The 18,148-nt window shown below is 37.1% G+C and overlaps 1 protein-coding gene across 3 annotated transcripts in view; it reads right to left on the reverse strand.

Moving 5' to 3' along the window:
- LOC662860 (rho GTPase-activating protein 20) overlaps positions 1-18,148 on the reverse strand; it is a 34,415-nt gene that overhangs the window by 9,765 nt on the left and 6,502 nt on the right. For 2 of the 3 annotated variants that reach the window (XM_064357621.1, XM_968936.4), the window contains exon 2: positions 13,448-13,757. In XM_064357621.1, the coding sequence (XP_064213691.1) occupies positions 13,448-13,657 (210 nt within the window). In that variant the 5' untranslated portion in view covers positions 13,658-13,757. Of the gene's footprint in view, positions 1-13,447; positions 13,769-18,148 lie in introns of all 3 variants that reach the window. The other variant, XM_008199220.3, reaches the window with a different exon arrangement.

Raw genomic sequence — 18,148 nt, forward strand, 5'->3', positions numbered from 1 at the left:
CACAACCGTGGTTAAGTCCGAAAATTAATAAAACCGTTAGTTTCCATTCAATGGAAAGCCGATTATTCACAATTATGCCCGCAATCGCATTAAAATTGTTAGCCATACAACGATAATGTCAGGCAATTAAAAGTATTTATACTGGCCGGTTTACGGAATGAAAAAAATTTGAATACGTTATTAAAGACTTTTAGTGTCGTCTGTTATTGATAGTCGACGATTCAAATGAACCTAGACAGAAATGCATAAAGATGAGACTGTGGAATGTCCATTGTGGGGACAAAACCACCAAATCTTTGGTTCCTCTCCGTCCGATAAAGCACCATTTGTAAGACCTGGCGTAAATCACAAGTTACAAGCTGACAAATAAGGAGATGTTTTAGTGATCGGATCGTCTGTTTGTTGGCAAAAAGTTCGATATGAACGCGCGGACATAACTGGAAACTAGAAATGTTCATCGGCTAGTTCTCGTGATTTTATTAGCGTTTTCGATCCACCTTATACCTGCTGCTGAAAACCTGGGGGTAATCAACGGGTACCAACGTTCCGAGAAGGTGCTGAGGCACGGGTTTTAAACGCGTCCCAATTTTTGTAAAAAATGTCTAGTCCAAGACAAGTGATTTCGTCATGGCATGCTGGGATTCTTCGAAAATCCGGCGTTAATTTTTAATTAGTCGTCTCTAATTGAACCGGGTAATTACGTGTTTCTAGAGAGTAAACGCGTGACGTGTATTTGTCAAATACGTGAAAGTTTTCAGGAACATAAATAGAAAATCTCGCTTGCGGCTACCGATTTTGTTCGACGTAAACACAGTTTGAGCCGCAAAGCAATTAACTCTACCATAGAGTCACCTGAATTCACAATTCTGGAAACTACATATTTCTCTCGGACCCTCATTAAGAAGGGTTCATTAGTTTTTGGGGGAGTGTAATTATGGGCAACAACGAGCAGACGAGACTTTTTATATCGTCGTTAAAGCGGTAATGACTAACCCAGATTCAAGTGTTTACTTCCCTTCAAAAATATGAGATACGTAATCAACATTTCAAAATAAACTTTAAACGAGAAAATGAAGACGAGCAAAGACCTATCACGCCGTGTCATTTGGCTTATCTAAGATATGGGGAAAATACCGGCGAAGCATCACGACTCAAATTATGGGCAAGGAGCAAAACATAAAACACCACAAAAAATCCAGAAAAATATTAACAGCCGTTCCAAAAAAATGCAACCTGACCCCGAAATTTCAAAATGATTTTAGTAATTTTTCTAGTTTCTGGTAGTTTAGAAAATTGGAATCGGTAAATTGATTACTTTTTATCTTTATAACTTTTGTTGTCCCGTCCGTTATCGCAAACATACAATGTTGTTCTTATTAAGAATTTTTAATTTCCATTGTCCAATTTTAATATTATTAAAGTTTTTAATAATTAAAACCTGTTTGAATAAATTTTTTAGAGCTATTTTCACACGCAAGATTTTTTGTCCCGTCCGTCATCAATTGGTAATTTTCCCTGCTCGTATTTTCACCTTTAAAAATGTAGGTTTACTGATACTGTTCGTAAAAACTGAAACTGAAAATGTATGCAGTGTCCCGTCCGTTTGTTAATTGAAAATAATTTTGTAAGCGAGTTATGTAACGTGCGCTCTCAGAATTAAAAATTCAAATCTGGCTTTGGAGGAATGTGAAAGGAAACAATAAGCCTAGTGTGGTCCTCCATCAGACGCGTCAAAATTTAATCTTGTCAACCTCAACAAAACAAGATGAATGATTTTCGTCAGAATATTTGGATCAGACCCCTCATTTTCTTTGTCACAACCAACTCCTAGTTGTTTGTTGCTTTGATGTTTTCTCCTATAATTATTCGGCAAAGTTTGGGATAATTGCAGTGCTAGAGGACCGTAAATCTATTTTGCCCAGTTTTGTGCCTTTCAATTATTGTCGCATTAGTTTAACAGTTTAAAACTAATTGTAATGATTGTCCACAAAAAGTGGTGTTAAAATTCGAGCACGCTATGCCATTTTTCCACTTCCTAATGGCAGGTATTTATCTAGAACGAAAAAATCGCCAGATTTGGGCGAAAATGTCCAAAAATTTACCTTTTCTAAGTGTTTATTCAGCAAAATTTCTTACAAAGTAAGCCAATAAACCACACAATTATATCAAAAATGACATTATTTTTGCAAGTTCTGAGGATTTAAAGACGCTTTTAGACCAAAAATCAAGTCTTTCTTCCGATTTTTATTAAATTAGAACGAAAAAATCACCAAATTTACGTTTTTTAAGCGTTTATTCAGCAAAAACTGAATTATTGCGGAAAATTTGTAAAAAAGTTTTGACATAAAAAATCAAGTCTTTCGGATTTTGTTAATCCCATAATGGCACTTATAGCAACAAGAACACAAAACGCAACCATCGCCGTAATTCGTTCGCAAATAATTTAACGTAGATAGTTGGCATTAGTTCCATTTATGTGACAATGGCGGCATAAATCCCGAAATGAAACGGGAGAAAGCTCGGTTAATAACTGCCACACGGAATGGCAAAATTTTCCGGAATCTAGCCACAAGTTGGCGATTAATGAAACTATTCGCCAGAGCCTAGGCCAATCTGTCCGTACAATAGCGAACTTGGTGTTATGCAATGGAATTTTGCATAACATGCAAGGTGGATTGCAAGGAATTTGCCATTTTTACGCGCGAGCCAATCTAAACCACAATTGATTACTTGCGTCGAGCTTAGTTACGTAATTACCGATTTTTATGCGATACACACGCAAATTAATTACACCAAGAGGGATCACTATACGTTTTTCCTAGACAACGAACCAATTTACTTTCGTTATACGCGCAGATAAGTGTTATTACATGCAACGGGACCTTAACGGCACATGTGCAGCGCTGTTCCGCCTTCGGAATATATTGTTCCTTTTATTAATTACGGGCGCTTTTGCCCGTTACGCTCGCTGATTCCGACCAAACAACCCAAAAATCGCAGGTTCGCACCCGGCCGCGGCCAATCTTTTTTTCACTGTGGTGGGTCCGCACATTTAGAATTATTACGCTGTTAGTTGCGTCCATGTTCAAGATTATTCTTTCGGTGAGAAATAACTATATTAGTACCCTTCACGCCGTTTGCTAGACAGTCATGTTTCTTCTCCCTGGGCGTCCTCAGCTCGTCGCTTTTGGCAAAAATGTGGCAAATAAATCGCCTTTATGCTGGTAACATTAGAGTTATCTCGATTTGAAGCCACCACCCTCTCCAATTACATAAGAATTCCGACAAACCAACCCTGATGCACTGATTTAATCCTTCAGTAAATACCTCAGTATGTTAAACGCACAAGAGCGAGTATCACACCCATAATAATAAATCCAAGTCGACGGTGATTTCCTATCTCGCAGGAATGCGTGCTTCAATCCTCCGGCCCGTTACGCTATAATCTTATCTCTTTTCTTCTCTATCTCCGATATAAGTGAAAAAGAAGGGATTACGACACGCATCGCCTGCTTCTGGCCCTATTTTTGAAGCCTGACCGAATCACGGGGGAAAAAATCGCACCTTAACCGGTTGAAATTAAACTGGTTGTTGATTAGCCGTGTGGTAAACGCAATAGAATTGAGTGTTTATTAGAGCACTAGCTACAAAGTAAGTCGTAATGGTCACTTTAGCTAATAAAACGAGTACGTTAATGGTTTTTAGAGATGTGTCTTTTGTGCCGCATAAAATCGCCCACACGGTTACCAACCGCTGGTACTTGTATGAATTTCGTAAACAAGTGGATGTGCAAACACCTGCTGATTTTTACACACGACAAAACTGCGATGACTACGATCAGGGTATCAGGTTCACTTGGGTTGGGGGCCAAAAAACATCTAATGACAAAGGAGTAGAAGTCAAGGTTCACATACAGTCAAGGAACTCATTGTCGAAGAATTCCAGAAATTTTGGAGTCAAGAAAAGCAAAAAAAATCTTGGTATTTACACGAGCTGTAGCTGCAGCGACAACTTCTTCCGGATACATATTAGATTTTTGAAAAAAATCTAGTCAAAAACCTTTTTTGAAGTCAAAAAGTCACATACAAGTGCCAAAAAATTCTTAGTATATCATTTGAAATATGAGCAGAAAAAAGAAATACAAATTGATGACGGACGGGACACAAAGAAACCTCACATTTTTATTGTTATAGAGAATGGTTTAGCAATATTTCATCATGATCACACGAGTGAAAAACTCTTATATCATTTTTCTAAAAGGTGTACGCACCTTTTCTTCAGAAATTTTTATTAACCCACTTGTTGGGAACCACTGTGTGGTTTATGGTAGTTTATTAGCAATTAATTTTTTCATTAAAGAAAAAGGAGATGGTGGCGCGTGGGCGTTTTCAGAATTTTTTAAAATTGTAGCTAACATGTTCATTTGTGTGGGAGGTTCGAATCCTGGTACTGGCAAAAAAAATATTGTTTTTTTTTGTAAAATTTAATAACAGATCACAAATTGAAGAAGAATTCTGTTAATTAAAAAGGCACTAATGACAACTATTTTTGAAGTTAAAGGTGGAACCTGTTGAAACTTTTAAAACCACAGAACCAAAGAATAAAACAATGTGCAACGACTTCTGATTAATTTACTTTTTGTAAATTAATTGACGGACGGGACAAAAAAATCTTTTGTGTGAAAATAGCTCTAAAAAATTTATCCAGACAGGTTTTAATTATTAAAGACTTCAACAATATTAAAATTAGACAGTGGTAGTTAAAAATACAATTTGTATGTTTGCGATAACGGACGGGACAGGAAAAGTTACAAGTATAAAAAATATATTACTAATCGATTTATTTACGGATTTACATTTTCTAATCTTCCAGAAACAAGAAAAATATTTCAAAATATTTTTTTTAGAATTCCAAAATATACGTACTCAAAAAACGCAAAATACCATTAACTACCCGAGTTTCGAATATTTTTTTGGTATTTGGTGAGGTTTCTTTAAAATTTCGAAAAAAGTAGAAGTTTTGGGATCAAGGAAAGCAAAAAACTCGTGAGCGGTTTGAAATGAATGAAATCGCTGCAGTTGTGAACCTTTCTTTTTCGTGAAATTACACTTGCAAGCGCGTTAAGTGACTTATTTGCATTGTTAACAACACGTACATTACAAAAGAATCGAACAATGAAAAGACATGTTGTACACAATAAAAGAAAGTGTAAAATAAGCAGCACCTGACAGCTCAAAATTGTGTGAATATTGCAACAGGTTTCGTTTTTCTTCTCTTGTTGTTGCTGGATAGCACTAATTTATCCAGCGCATAAATCGAAAACACAAAAGGTGCTATAAAATTTAACAGTTTTTATATATTTTTCCAGAGTGCTTGGTCATCGTCAGTGATTAATTGGTTTAATAGCATGTAAATATGACCTTAGATCTAATAATGGTATAATTGCTACAAAAACAAATTAAGTTGTGTGGTGGTTTTTCTCGGGCAAATTGGTGCAGTGATCTGCATTATCGATCTAATTGCTTGCGATAATAACTCTCCGGTTGCGTTTCCGCCTATGTCGGGTATAAATGAGCACATATTAATCGGTATGTTTTACAACTATTGCATTTCCGGTATAAATCAGGCGTTGTCACCAGAGGCAAACGCGTGTAGAGTTCTTTTCGGCCGTGCAAAAATAGCAAGGTCAGGCCGTTACGTATCACATTGTTGACAAATTGAAGCGGTTTTGTTGAAAATTAGCCAGCGCTTGTTCTGCTATATGGGAAAAGATAAGAAATGGCTCGGTTAATTGCCGAACTAATTGAAACTATTCACACTGTTTTCGTGTTCGTTTTGTTTGATAATAACTCGTGCAAGAAATAAATGATAGGGGAGGCTTAATGAATGAAGTTTATTTTTAGGTTGGCTCGTAGTTGATGAGAACAAATTCAATTTAGTAATAACGGCTCATTAATATTCATAGGAAAAATGAGCTATAAGAAAAAGGCGCATACACGATGCAAATTCTAAGAAACATGGCCGCCTAGCGTCTCCAGACTAGTTTCGAGTAATGAAAAAATAAATAATTGGAGTATTTACTAGATATATGATGTAATTATTTTGATTTTTGCTCGATTTGGCTTCTGCAAAAGGGAATACACTATTAAGGCAGTATTTGCTAAAGTAGAACAAATTCGCGTAATTTATGACATGTTGCAACTAATTATTACACTAATAAAGCATATCGAATCGGGAGAGCTTAATGATAGCGCAATAAATATCCAAACTGGAAAGACGCGCTCTTCCGACAACCACTCTGATGGATTGCATTATTCCAGTTCCACCAAACTCTAGCACAAGGCCCAGCTTTTTGCCTATTTTGGAAAGTGAAAGGTTCATTACCTTAAAATTACGGCTAGTTTTATGCGGAAACTTTCTAAATTTGAGCCATATTATGACGATCAATCAAGCATACACCTGCCTGATTTTAGTACAGTGTAGAGAAAAGCTAATTTAGAGGAATAATGGCGTGGGGAAATTGGCCGTGAAGTTTTATTCCGATTGGAAAATTTTAATAAGCTAATAGTGTGAATCGGCGTTTCAATATCGGCTCATAAATGGCAAAGTAGCTATTATGCGGATGGATTGCGGTAATCAAATTGTGCATTGTTTTGACGAGACATTGTCCCAGAAGTTGTTGCTTTATTAGAAACTTTCCAAAAAATTGTGACGGCACAAGTGTGAATATCTAACGGTTGTGGTAATGAACCAACGCCGCAATATACAGTAAAGTGAATTTTATTGCCGTGCCTAATTTCAAAAATGCTAAATTAGATAAGTAACAAGCCGGCAATAAACCCGTGTGCAATAACGATTTTTCCACAACTTTACGGCCGAAAATTCAGTGAAATCGTGGGAAAGCCTCACAAAAGCAGGTGCTGTTTACGACCCTGAAATATGCACAAACCCACTGGACGTGCCGTTTTGAAAAATCGAAAGGGTGTCCCGAAAATTGCCCTTACGTGCCGTGCAAAGTCAACCGGTGATTAAGCGAAGAGAAAGGTAATTTGACATTTTTGCCTCGTCTCGTTAATAACTGTACTAGGAAAGCAATGCTTGGAATTCGCTATAAACATCGCAGTGCCTATACAATTTCATTTCTTTGAAAAAATATTGAATTAGAAAGTACCCACACATGTGCCGTTCAAAGACGATACTTTTCACCGAATCTCTGATCAATTTTTAATTGGGTAAAGGTCGGGGAATTAATTACGCTGCTAATTAATCGACTCGGCGTGAGATGAAGAATTACATAAAACGCTAACTGTATTCGAGAGTTAAATATTTTCAGCGGCTCATAAATGGGTCAATCGAAACGCGTGAACTGTCACTAAATTTATGTAATTAGTTACGTGGAATTCTTCACTAATTGGCGAGAAAAACTACAAATTGCGCATCGTTCACGTAAAATTATTGAAATTTTGAGAGCATCTCTAATTACTTAATTCACGTCACTGGACCACAGAATTGTTCGTGGTTTCGAAGAATCACTTTCCCTTCTAATCCGGAGAATTTAATTTTTTATAATTGTAATTAAACGGAACAGTGTTTGAAATTATTAACAGGAATGACTTTCTTATAGCACATACCGAGGAACAAACTCGTACCATATATTAGCAAGTCGCTTAGGCCTTCAATGGCACCAATAAAATAGCCAATAAAAAGTAAAATGACGTTATTACATGTTATAAAAACACCAATAACAAACACTAATAAATTCCAATCACTGCGCGATTTTTAATAGTGAAGTAGAGCGATATGGAAAAACCTTTCCCATCACAAAGCTGGGAACTTGGTCTATTTCCGTGCAAAAAATTCCCGTAGCGATTACATAAACATAAAATTGGCTCAAAGCTCCCATTGTTTTGAGACAAGAGCATCGCGATCCCTAGAAGGTCCGACATTCCAATGCAACAACGTTCCGGCTTTTCTAGACATCTTCAGGACAAGACAAATTGCTCGAAATAATTGCCCACTCGATTTGGAAAGTGTCGACGATTTTTACAACACAATTGAACTTTGCATATAATTGCCGTTTAAATAAAGTGTTAACAAGCACAGCGTCTGGACAATACGTGCTAAGAGTGTAACACACTTTTTTGAATTCGTAATTAAAGTGGGTTAAATTTGGATAAAAATGAATATTCCACCGACTGAAAGTAAACCATTCGAGTTAAACAGACTGTTAACTTGAACAATATGTTACTGATGAAAGTAAAAATGTGTTAGTAGTGCGCCAATACAGCAATCGGAAGTGCAAGAACAATGAAAGTGGTCGCAGACGCAAATTTCGCCAAATTCCAAAAACTGCTACTTTATTCAGAGTTAAATGGCGGATACAAAGTCAGCCATGCATAATACAAAAAATAAAATTGTTACTGGTTTGAAATAAGTATCAACAGCACATGGGAAAGTCAATGGTTGTTTCGCTTTTTAACTCGCAGATTGTCCATATCGACGTCCTTGTCGTTTGCTGGTAATCCGAGCACTTCCTGATAATATCATCGCGTGGAATCGTTACAGTGTGTGCACGCATTGTGTCAAAGTTAACTTCGTAATGAACTTCCGTTCTACATGGCCGTTCGGACGATAACCCGGCCTTAACGCCGACCTTTGCTTCAGAAACCAAAAATTAAAACTTTGACCCAATTTAGCCCTTTTTTCAAAAATAAACTTGGTTCTATTTTAACAATTTGGTTAATCTTTCGACCCGGTTTAGTTAATCCGAGTTTAACTTAAACGTGTGAATTGAAGAAAGAAAAAATAACACAATTCGGACGTGTTCATAATGTAATTTTTCAAAATATTTTTTTTTTGTAAAAAAGAAACTTCAAAAAAATATTTTTCAAAGATAAACTTGGTTTTATTTTAACAAATTGGTTAATCTTTCGACCCGGTTTAGTTAATCTGGGTTTTCAACTTAAACGTGCTCAAAGAATTGAAGAAAGTAAAAATAATACAATACGGAGATGTTTATAAAGTAATTTTGCAAAATAATACGTTTTTCAATAAAAAAGGTGCCACCTTCGCCCTTATCTGGTAATTATATTGGGTTCTAAAAGAGCGAAATAAGGATGTGATTTATGTTGTGTTTGTTGGCCTTTTCAATGTTCTGGTGACTAAAAATTTTCACAAAAAACACTTAAAATATGGCTTTAATTTTTAATTTTTAGAGGATATTTAAAGTATGCAATTATTATTTAATCGATGATTCAAATATTCATAGGAAACTGCGAAATTCCAATTGGTTGAGCAATTAATACTGTTGTTTTGCCGAATTTTTAGAAGCCTTGTGATTGGTCTGTTTTATAGTTGGGACTGTTCGAACTGCGATACCAACCAATGACACACACTTTGCAATTTTTTGTGGAGTAGATAAACACGGAGGAGAGGGAACACTTATATTTTATTGGTCAAATACCCATTCCAGGAACAAATGAGACGCTAAAAACCGGCTCTGCGCCCTTCCCACAAAACTAGAATTACGTCTTTTAGGCGAAATGGCCGATAGAGAAAATAAAAAATTGAAAGGTTTCACCAAACAACATGTTTAGGCTTTATTTTTATAATCATTTATTACCAAATGATTTGTGACGTATTCTTCAATCAGTGATCGGAGAAAATAAAAATCCCCAGCGTCCGACCAAATTTATAGCCCATTTGTCGGGACACTTATTTTGCGGATAATTTAGCACCGAAACATAAAACAAGCTGAAATATAAAGTCAGCATGAAAATTTACGAACGTGTTAAAATTTTTTGTTTCCATTATCAGTTTTACAATTAAATCCCATCGAACGCCTACGTGCTATTGTCATTCGAATTTTCAGACTGTTAGTCACAAAAGTGGAGCGGTTTTCAGGCCCGGAATGCGCTCAATCGTTATTACAAAAATAAGAGCGGCATGCGTCAGATATTTCAGATAATTTCCATTAACCTTGCAGAACGGGTACTGTTATGCAATAATGATTACGAGAGGGGACTATACACGATATTGCAATCGAGAATTTCAAAAAAATACGGCCGTTTAAAATAATAACAATAAATAAAACACACCTATGCGCGGCCGGTTTATTAATTTTAATATGCGTCACGATTTGCGAATAATTGTTGGAGTGGAAAATTGTTAATTGGATGTGGATCATTGGGGGGCGTTTCCCAGCCAGGAATTATCATTTCTGTGCTGCTTAACACTTGATTGTTTAAACAAGCGACTGTGGTGTATAGTGTTACTACCACCAACAAAGTGCTTTATCGCCACTTTCCGACGTGACAATCTCCATAAATCATGAAACAATGGCACTAAATTTAATTAAAATTATTCCAAGACTCGTGTGCGCTTCCATAAATAAAATTCTGATAAATTATGATAAGATGCTGGGAATGTAAAGTTGCAACGAGCACCTACCAGATAATAATTCAAATAACAAGTGCGATAAGGCGGATTTTCCTGTCGATTGCTTGTTTTGATTATTTTTTGACTTCTGTTGAAGTATGGCTCAGTGCACGATGCAACTTTTATCGGCTCTTCAAATCATTTTTCTCCGAACTTTCGAAAATTGCAATCCCGTTTCGAGGCCGATGAAAAACAAAACTCGAAGGAAGGCATTACAAAGTATTTTATATCGGGATGGAACCGTTATGTAACATTCCGAAGGCACGAGCGAACTAATCGTTAAGTGTATCAACAATAAACAAAATGACAAACGAGGTCGGATGTCGTGCGGCCTTTCACACGTGGCTAACTATCCAGAGAAGTCAATCGGTTATAAGAGTTTGAATTGTGAAAGGTCGCAGAAAAAAAATTACTAAATCGCGCCTGTGTAATGAATCGGATAAATGAGCTGGAACGCAAACAAGCCTTTGATGCGTTCAACTATAAGCCCCAACAGCAGTTATACACTCCTACTAAATCTTTCGCGATTGATCGTGTCGGAGGAGAAGACTGCACTAATAAGATTACGTAGGATTGCGCTTTGAAGTGGCCTCAGGCTGCTCGTTATGCCCATTTTTACGATTAACGCGATCCTACAACGGGAGCAAAACGAATTTTACGATTGAAAGCCGTAAATCAGGACAATCGAGCGAATTTCTTCAAACACTTGCTAGATTTCCGCAAACTTAACGGACGGGACATTTGCACAAATTTTTAAATTTTATGTTCAGTTTTTACGAACAGGATAAGTAAAAGTGATAGGAACTTCGTATAAATTGTTTATTACAAATTACGAATTGATGACGGACGGGACACATTTTTTTCGTTGAAATTTGTGAAACCACAAAACCAAAGAATAAGGCAATGTGCAACGACTTCTGGTTAATTTACTTTTTGTTTACACATGACGGACGGGACAAAAAAATCTTGTGTGTGAAAATAGCTCTAAAAATTTATTGAGACAGGTTATAATTATTAATCATTGTATGTTTAAAAAAAATGAAAAATTTAATAACTTGTATGTTTGCGATAACGGACGGGACAATAACAGTTACAAAAATGAAAATGTAATATTGCTAGTCAATTTACTTACCGATTTCCATTTTCAAAACTACCATAAATTAGAATAAAAAAATAAAAAACATTTTTTTTTTGATTTATTGCTTTCTGGTCTCATTTTAACATCATTTAACCCCTTTAGGGGGTATTTAACCACATAGGATTGCATTGTCACGCGGATTACGTAAGTATGCAAAATTTCAGTTCATTGGGACAACGGAAACTCTCAAATTTGGCTTCAAAAATATGAAACAGACAGACAGACAACAAAGCAAGTTAAATAAAAACTTTCAAAAATACTCTTCAAAAAACATTCGTCAGTATTTTATGTTATCGGCTCTAAAAAAATGTATTTTGAAAGAAACTTAACAGTACTATAATCATTTTGAAATTTCGGGGTCGGGTCATTTTTGCTGCAAAAAGGAACTCCTTTAGTTTATTGCCTTGCCCTTGCAATTGGGGCAAAAAGTGTTCGGAAGGCTTGACTTGCCACCAATGCGCCTTAGATCCGTCATCATGCATGAGTGGAGAAGACAAACGCATGTCGAAGGTGGGCAAATCGAGGTCATGTAGTACGAAGAAACAAAAAGAGATATGACAAGCCACGCCGATTATCCAACCGAAAGAAGAAATGTTATAAATACCAGAGCGCGCAAGAAATAGGTCCTTTTTGTCGTATTTTCTAAACGAATTAAGATTGATAAGTAATGAGTTGAACCACAACTAGTAGGTCATTTCTATTCTTCGGTCGGCTTACTGTTACCCGCCTTTGAAGAACCAACCCACCTCACTCTTCATCACTTCAATTATTTAAATATCTCCGTTTCCATGAAATCACAATTTTCCTATCAAACTCGTGACCGAATTGATTTCTTACGGTTGTTGTCTTTGTAGTATTGTACTCACTGACCTAGGAGATCTTATTCAGAGCGGCAATCGCGTCTTTTAATTGCGGCAAAAACTGTCACCCGCGATTAAAACGGTCGTGTACACAGGAATTAGTGAGATTTTCTGTATTTGAAAAAAGGCGGATTTTTCCAGCAGTGGCAGCAATTCGTTGCCGGTTATCTGATCACGAGTGATGCATCTGAATAGTTAGGATATCTAACAAGGAAACATCGCTGCATTGTATCTCTTTGGCGATTTTTCAGCGCTTCGCTCACAGTTAGCCGATTGTGTGCTAAACGCGATGCAAATTTCGGGGCGTGATAACTCCGCTCCACGTTTCACAATTTCATTGAAATTATTAATTATCGTGAAAGCTCGGACCATTTCAGGGGCTTGGCTGAAATTTCAACCGTTCGTTCGGAAGCAATCTCACAGAATTGGTTCAAAAGCAGGAAAAACCGACTAGAGTCAGCAAATACACATCCAGATTCCTGTAATTTTATGGCCAAGCAGCATCCACTTAAAATTTAATGGTCCGGGTAAAGTGTCCCAAACTGGCGACCCGCTGCCATAAATTGGCATCTTTGGCCATTAGGCGAGCCAATAAAAATCGTGTTTTGCCCGGCGTTTGAATTAATTAGCCGAAACGGCCGCAAATCATCGCGAATCCTGAACTTAATGCGCCAGAATCTATTAAAAGTGCGACTTTTCGAAAACGCCAGCCTCATAATAACACATAAGTAGGAGTGTATTTTTTGTCGCAATTAAAGTGTCTCGGTAAAATGTGATAAATTCAAATCATTTGGAAAAAATTTCGCGGCATTCTGGAAAATAAAATCCCGCAGATCCCACGTTACAACTCGCCATCATGTTTTATTTATTTTACTTCATATTTCTATAGAAACTAGTTTGTCTCGCGGTGCGAAATTTGTAATGGTAATGGGAAATGCGTATAAATGCGGACGAGACTCTAATTACGCGCAGTTTCCAGTTTTTCCGCTAGTTTGGGAGAATTAGGGCCTACCTCTTTGAGTCCGTCCAGGCGGCCGAGACTCCTCGCCTGCCGCAGTCCATTTTCCTGTCGGCGGCCTTTTTTCCTCCTTTCCAGCAATCTGGGCTTTCGGGGCGTCACCGGTTCGTTATCTTCCGGATCAGAATGCACTTCTGGACAATGATAAGTGTACCGCCTTCTCGACGAAGGACTCGTGATTCGCGTTATGAGGTTGTCGAACATGTTGCGTTCCTAGAATCCTCCTTTGGACATGTTGACCTTTCCGGTTTACCCAAACGTTTAGCGATCGATTGGTGTGTGCTTAGGGCACGTGCTGGCCAGCCTGCAAGAAGACTAATTAGGATTTCAGATCGTTGCATAAATATTGGCTTTGAAGTTGAACAACCTCATCGATAGATGACTCGAAAATTTTATCGGCCTTTAGAAAGTTTTCCGACAATTGAAACAAACGAACATGTCGCACAATTACGCAACTATTTGACAGTAGGTGGAGCCGTGTTTGTTCCACAAGAACAATACGCGAGATGTTGAAACCGCTTATTTCTATCTAATCCTGATCTATTTTCATCTTACGCAACAAGGGCGATAATCACATGTAATCTATTTCACTATGCTTATTAAAAAGCCATTTTTATTGATAATCACCACTGTTGGCCGCTTATTATCGTGATGATTTTATTTCATGCAAAAAATCAAATAATTGATTCGTTTAGATTTTTCTGACGGCGAAATTGCTTCACACACGCTGGGAAATTCACCCGATGCGATCAGGAATGTAGGAAACGAGAACCTTTCGGTTATTACGTCCATAATTATTTACTTAATGAGAGATAAACTCGAATTGGAGACGGTAAACTAGGCTGATGTGGCAACCAGATATTGTACAACCAACAACACATTTCATTTAACTGTCGGAAACTAACTGAAATTTTAATTCAGAAAAAACTGACTTGTTTGTTGTCTGGGATTGATTTTAATAACTTGAGACAAATATTACTTTGGTCCTATTTTTTCCTGGCCCCTTGTAGGTACAATGCAAATAAACAGTCTTGTCTGTATTTTCTGTATTATACCAACTTTTCACGAGTATTAAAATTTTGAATTTTTTTGCTTATTACACTTACCTTCAAAAAAATTTTTTTTAACTCGTTTTATCATAGTTTTTTGGACTTTTCTGTGCCTTTACAACCCTCTAGAGTTGTTAAAAGTCGAAAAAAGTCCATGTGTTCGATTTTTTGATGTTTGATTTTTTCAATTTTTGTCGCGATTTTGGTCGATTTCGGGTACCCCGGAACATGTATCAAGCAATAACTCCTGAACTATTAAAGATAACCCCATGAAGTGTATTATCGTTGGAAAGCTCTTTGAATTATCTATTTTTTTCAAAAAAGATTATTGTTCTCCGACTAATGGTTTTCGAGAAAATTGCAGATAAATGCAAGAATTGGTAAAATTTTAAAAAATTCATAACAAAAAAACTATTGGGAATTTGGCAATTTTCTCGATGCCAATCGATTCCCCGGATCATTTTGCATAGGTAAAGATCAAAATAGTTCCACTTTTTCGAATAGTTTAGACGTTATTGAGAAAAATTTGCTTAAAATTAAGGTAGCCATTTTATAGTAGAAAATTTTATTCAATAAAAAAATTCATAACTGAAAAACTAAAAGTTGTAGAGCAATGCGGTTTGTTCCATTGGATTTAGCGGTTCATTTTCTGTATTATACCAACTTTTCACGAGATTTAAAATTTTGATTTTTTTGCTCAAATTTCCTGAGAAATAAATACACTTACCTTCAAAGAGGTGAAAAAAAAATTTTTTTTTAAACTAACTCCAGCAAATTTTTATGGACTTCTACATGACTTAACAACCCACTAAAATTGTTAAAAGTCCACAAAAAGTCCAAATGTTCGATTTTTTGATGTTTGATTTTTTCAATTTTCGTCGCAGTTTTTGTCGATTTCGGGTACCCCGGAACATTTATCGAGCAATAACTCCGGAACTATTAAAGATAACCCCATGAAGTGTACTATCGTTGGAAAGCTCTTTAAATTATCTATCTTTTTCAAAAAAAATTATTGTTCTCCGACTAATAGTTTTTAAGAAAATTGCAGATAAATGCAAAAATTAGTAAAATTTTAAAAAATTCATAACTAAAAAACTATTGGGAATTTGGCAACTTTCTTGATGCCAATCGATTCCCCAGATCATTTTACATCGGTAAGGATTAAAATAGTTCCACTTTTTCGAATAGTTTAGCCGTAAATGAGAAAATAAAAAAATAAAAAAAAAAGTTAAACACCTTTTACCCTTAAAATCGACCAATTTTAAAAGTGTCTCAAAAACAAATAACCGATCCTATCTTATAGATTTTGAGGTACTCTTTACGATAGAAAAAAACAGTTTTCTCTTAGCACTGTTAGTTTGGCCGTAATCGGCGTTTGAAAATTAAAAAATTAATTAAAAACAATAATTTTTGACAAATTTCGCAAACACTAGCTGGAAATTCTTAAGATCTGATCGAAATTGTTGTTGTTTTACGCCATTTAGTGCATTTATTGTTGTCAAAGAATTTTTGATAATTTATGACACTAGTTGCGGTGAGGGCTGCACGTCATTTTCATTTTGGGTGACTGTACTGTCCGGGCCCAGCCCAGTCCAGATCGTGGTATTTGCGCAAATAACAATGCGAAGCACCGTTAAAACTCAAACACTCTGTAGCTGGAGAGGCATAAAGTATGCGTTATCATGGCACGTAATAAACTTTCTGGAAATATGTAACCGAAAACCCGTGTAGTCTCCATAACGGGATAATATTTACAGCCGTGGTAGCCATTTTATCAGCCATTTCGTGGTATATGACCACCATCCCATAATTTGAATACAAGCAACGTATGACTTTACACATTCGAGACATTTCCGGCAAACGCAACTCCCAACTCATGGCTGAAAGGAATGCCAACATGGAAAAACCGCGCCGACAATTTAATCTCCCCGGGAAAAATCTCAGTTTTCCGACAAGTTTGTTATCTTGAACTGGTAGTCGGCTGCCAAGCCTCGGCGTTATAATTATCACGTTCCTGTCGGGGATTTTTCAAAAATTACTAAGAGGGGATTTGCCTGTCAAAAATGAAGCATTAATTCGTCCGAAATGCGGCTTATCGCCGGTTTGCATCGCTTGCACCTCCCTTGTCATGTCCAACGCTTCGTCCTTTTTTCATACTCAAGCCGAAAATTGATGGGAAATGTGCCCGACACGAAAAATTCAAGCGGGTTCTTTGACCCGAAAAGCCAAAAGTGCTTTTCCGCTACGCTCGGCTGATTATTGAATATGCAGTTGCGAATTCATCAACTGATGTTTGCCCATTATCGCGCGAACTTTCACCTCTGATTAGCGCAGCGGCCTTGAATTAGCGCTGATACCAACCTTGATGGCAGGAATTTAAACACCAAAATTGCCCGACTGTGAACACTGTTTACACTCAAATATTTGCTTGTTCTGTGCCACAAAACACACATTTCCTCGTTCTATTAATTTTTGTTTGGTATTCAAAACGAACTTCTTCCTGATTTCAACGCAAGGTCAGGAGCGCGCCTCTTTCGGAAAAATTCGTCTTGATTTCGCACTAGAATTACCAGTTATCGGCTCATTATTATTCAATTCCTAATTTGGAAACGCGGACTCATTCCGGTAGTTGATTAAGTTTTTACAAGCGTGGGGCGGAAAATCAAAAAAATTGTAGAGTCAATAAAACAGGTGTCGGGCCCCAAAAAAAGGACAATTGTTTGTTTAGTGTTCTTTCGAACACGTGTGCATCCACGCCGGTGCTAATGCCAAAAGCAAACAGTTCTGTTATTGCAAATTGTTGCCCACGTCCCAAAATCTCGCGTCAACAAACAGCAAAGTGGCCCAAGGACAACGAATCAAGGACAAGTGGTTGCGAATGACGTCCATCCCAAGTCGGAGCCATCACATTCTATTTTGAATAAATTTTATGAGCACACCACACATGTTCTCCTCGAGACTTGTTCAGCCGGCGGCGGAGCTGCCTCTGAATCAGGATGACCGAAGTTCTTCTTAGACTAGCTTCATCCAAACACCGGAGATATGACACGCAACTACATTCCTGGGCCTCGGTCCCATTCAAAAAGCTAACGGACGACAAAAACCGACTTTATTACGACCAAAACCAATTTTTAATATCGAGGGAACCGTGTCTTTGAGCCAGGTTACCAACACTTCAATTAGCTCGGAGTGTGATGGATCTATAGAGAATTTCCAAAGACGTGGGTCGCATTTCTCCATAAGAGCAGGTTTAGCATGTTGGCATCCGCTCCACATTACGACCACTAAGTCACTCTGCTCCTTGCTGATTCTATGACGAGGTGCAGATGGCTAAGGATAAGCCTGCACAAGACTTATCGCTGCCCGAGAACCAATAAATTTCTGACACGGCTCTTCCTTCTCTACTTGCAAATAAACTACAAATTGGATTTTGCTTTTTAACGCATCGATCCATAATTCAAATCGGACGGTCGATTTCTTTGACAAATTCTCGAAAAATGTATACTCTTTTTGTGATTTACAATCTGTGACTCTTTCATGGGCTCCACAATGGCTGTAATTAACGCCCGCTTTAAAAAGATAGCGTCCATCATCATAAAGGTTTATTTACCTCTTATAAATAAAGCCCAAGAATGTTATCTATTTG

This window comes from Tribolium castaneum, chromosome 6 (genome assembly GCF_031307605.1).
Source record: "Tribolium castaneum strain GA2 chromosome 6, icTriCast1.1, whole genome shotgun sequence".
Lineage (NCBI taxonomy): Eukaryota > Metazoa > Arthropoda > Insecta > Coleoptera > Tenebrionidae > Tribolium > Tribolium castaneum.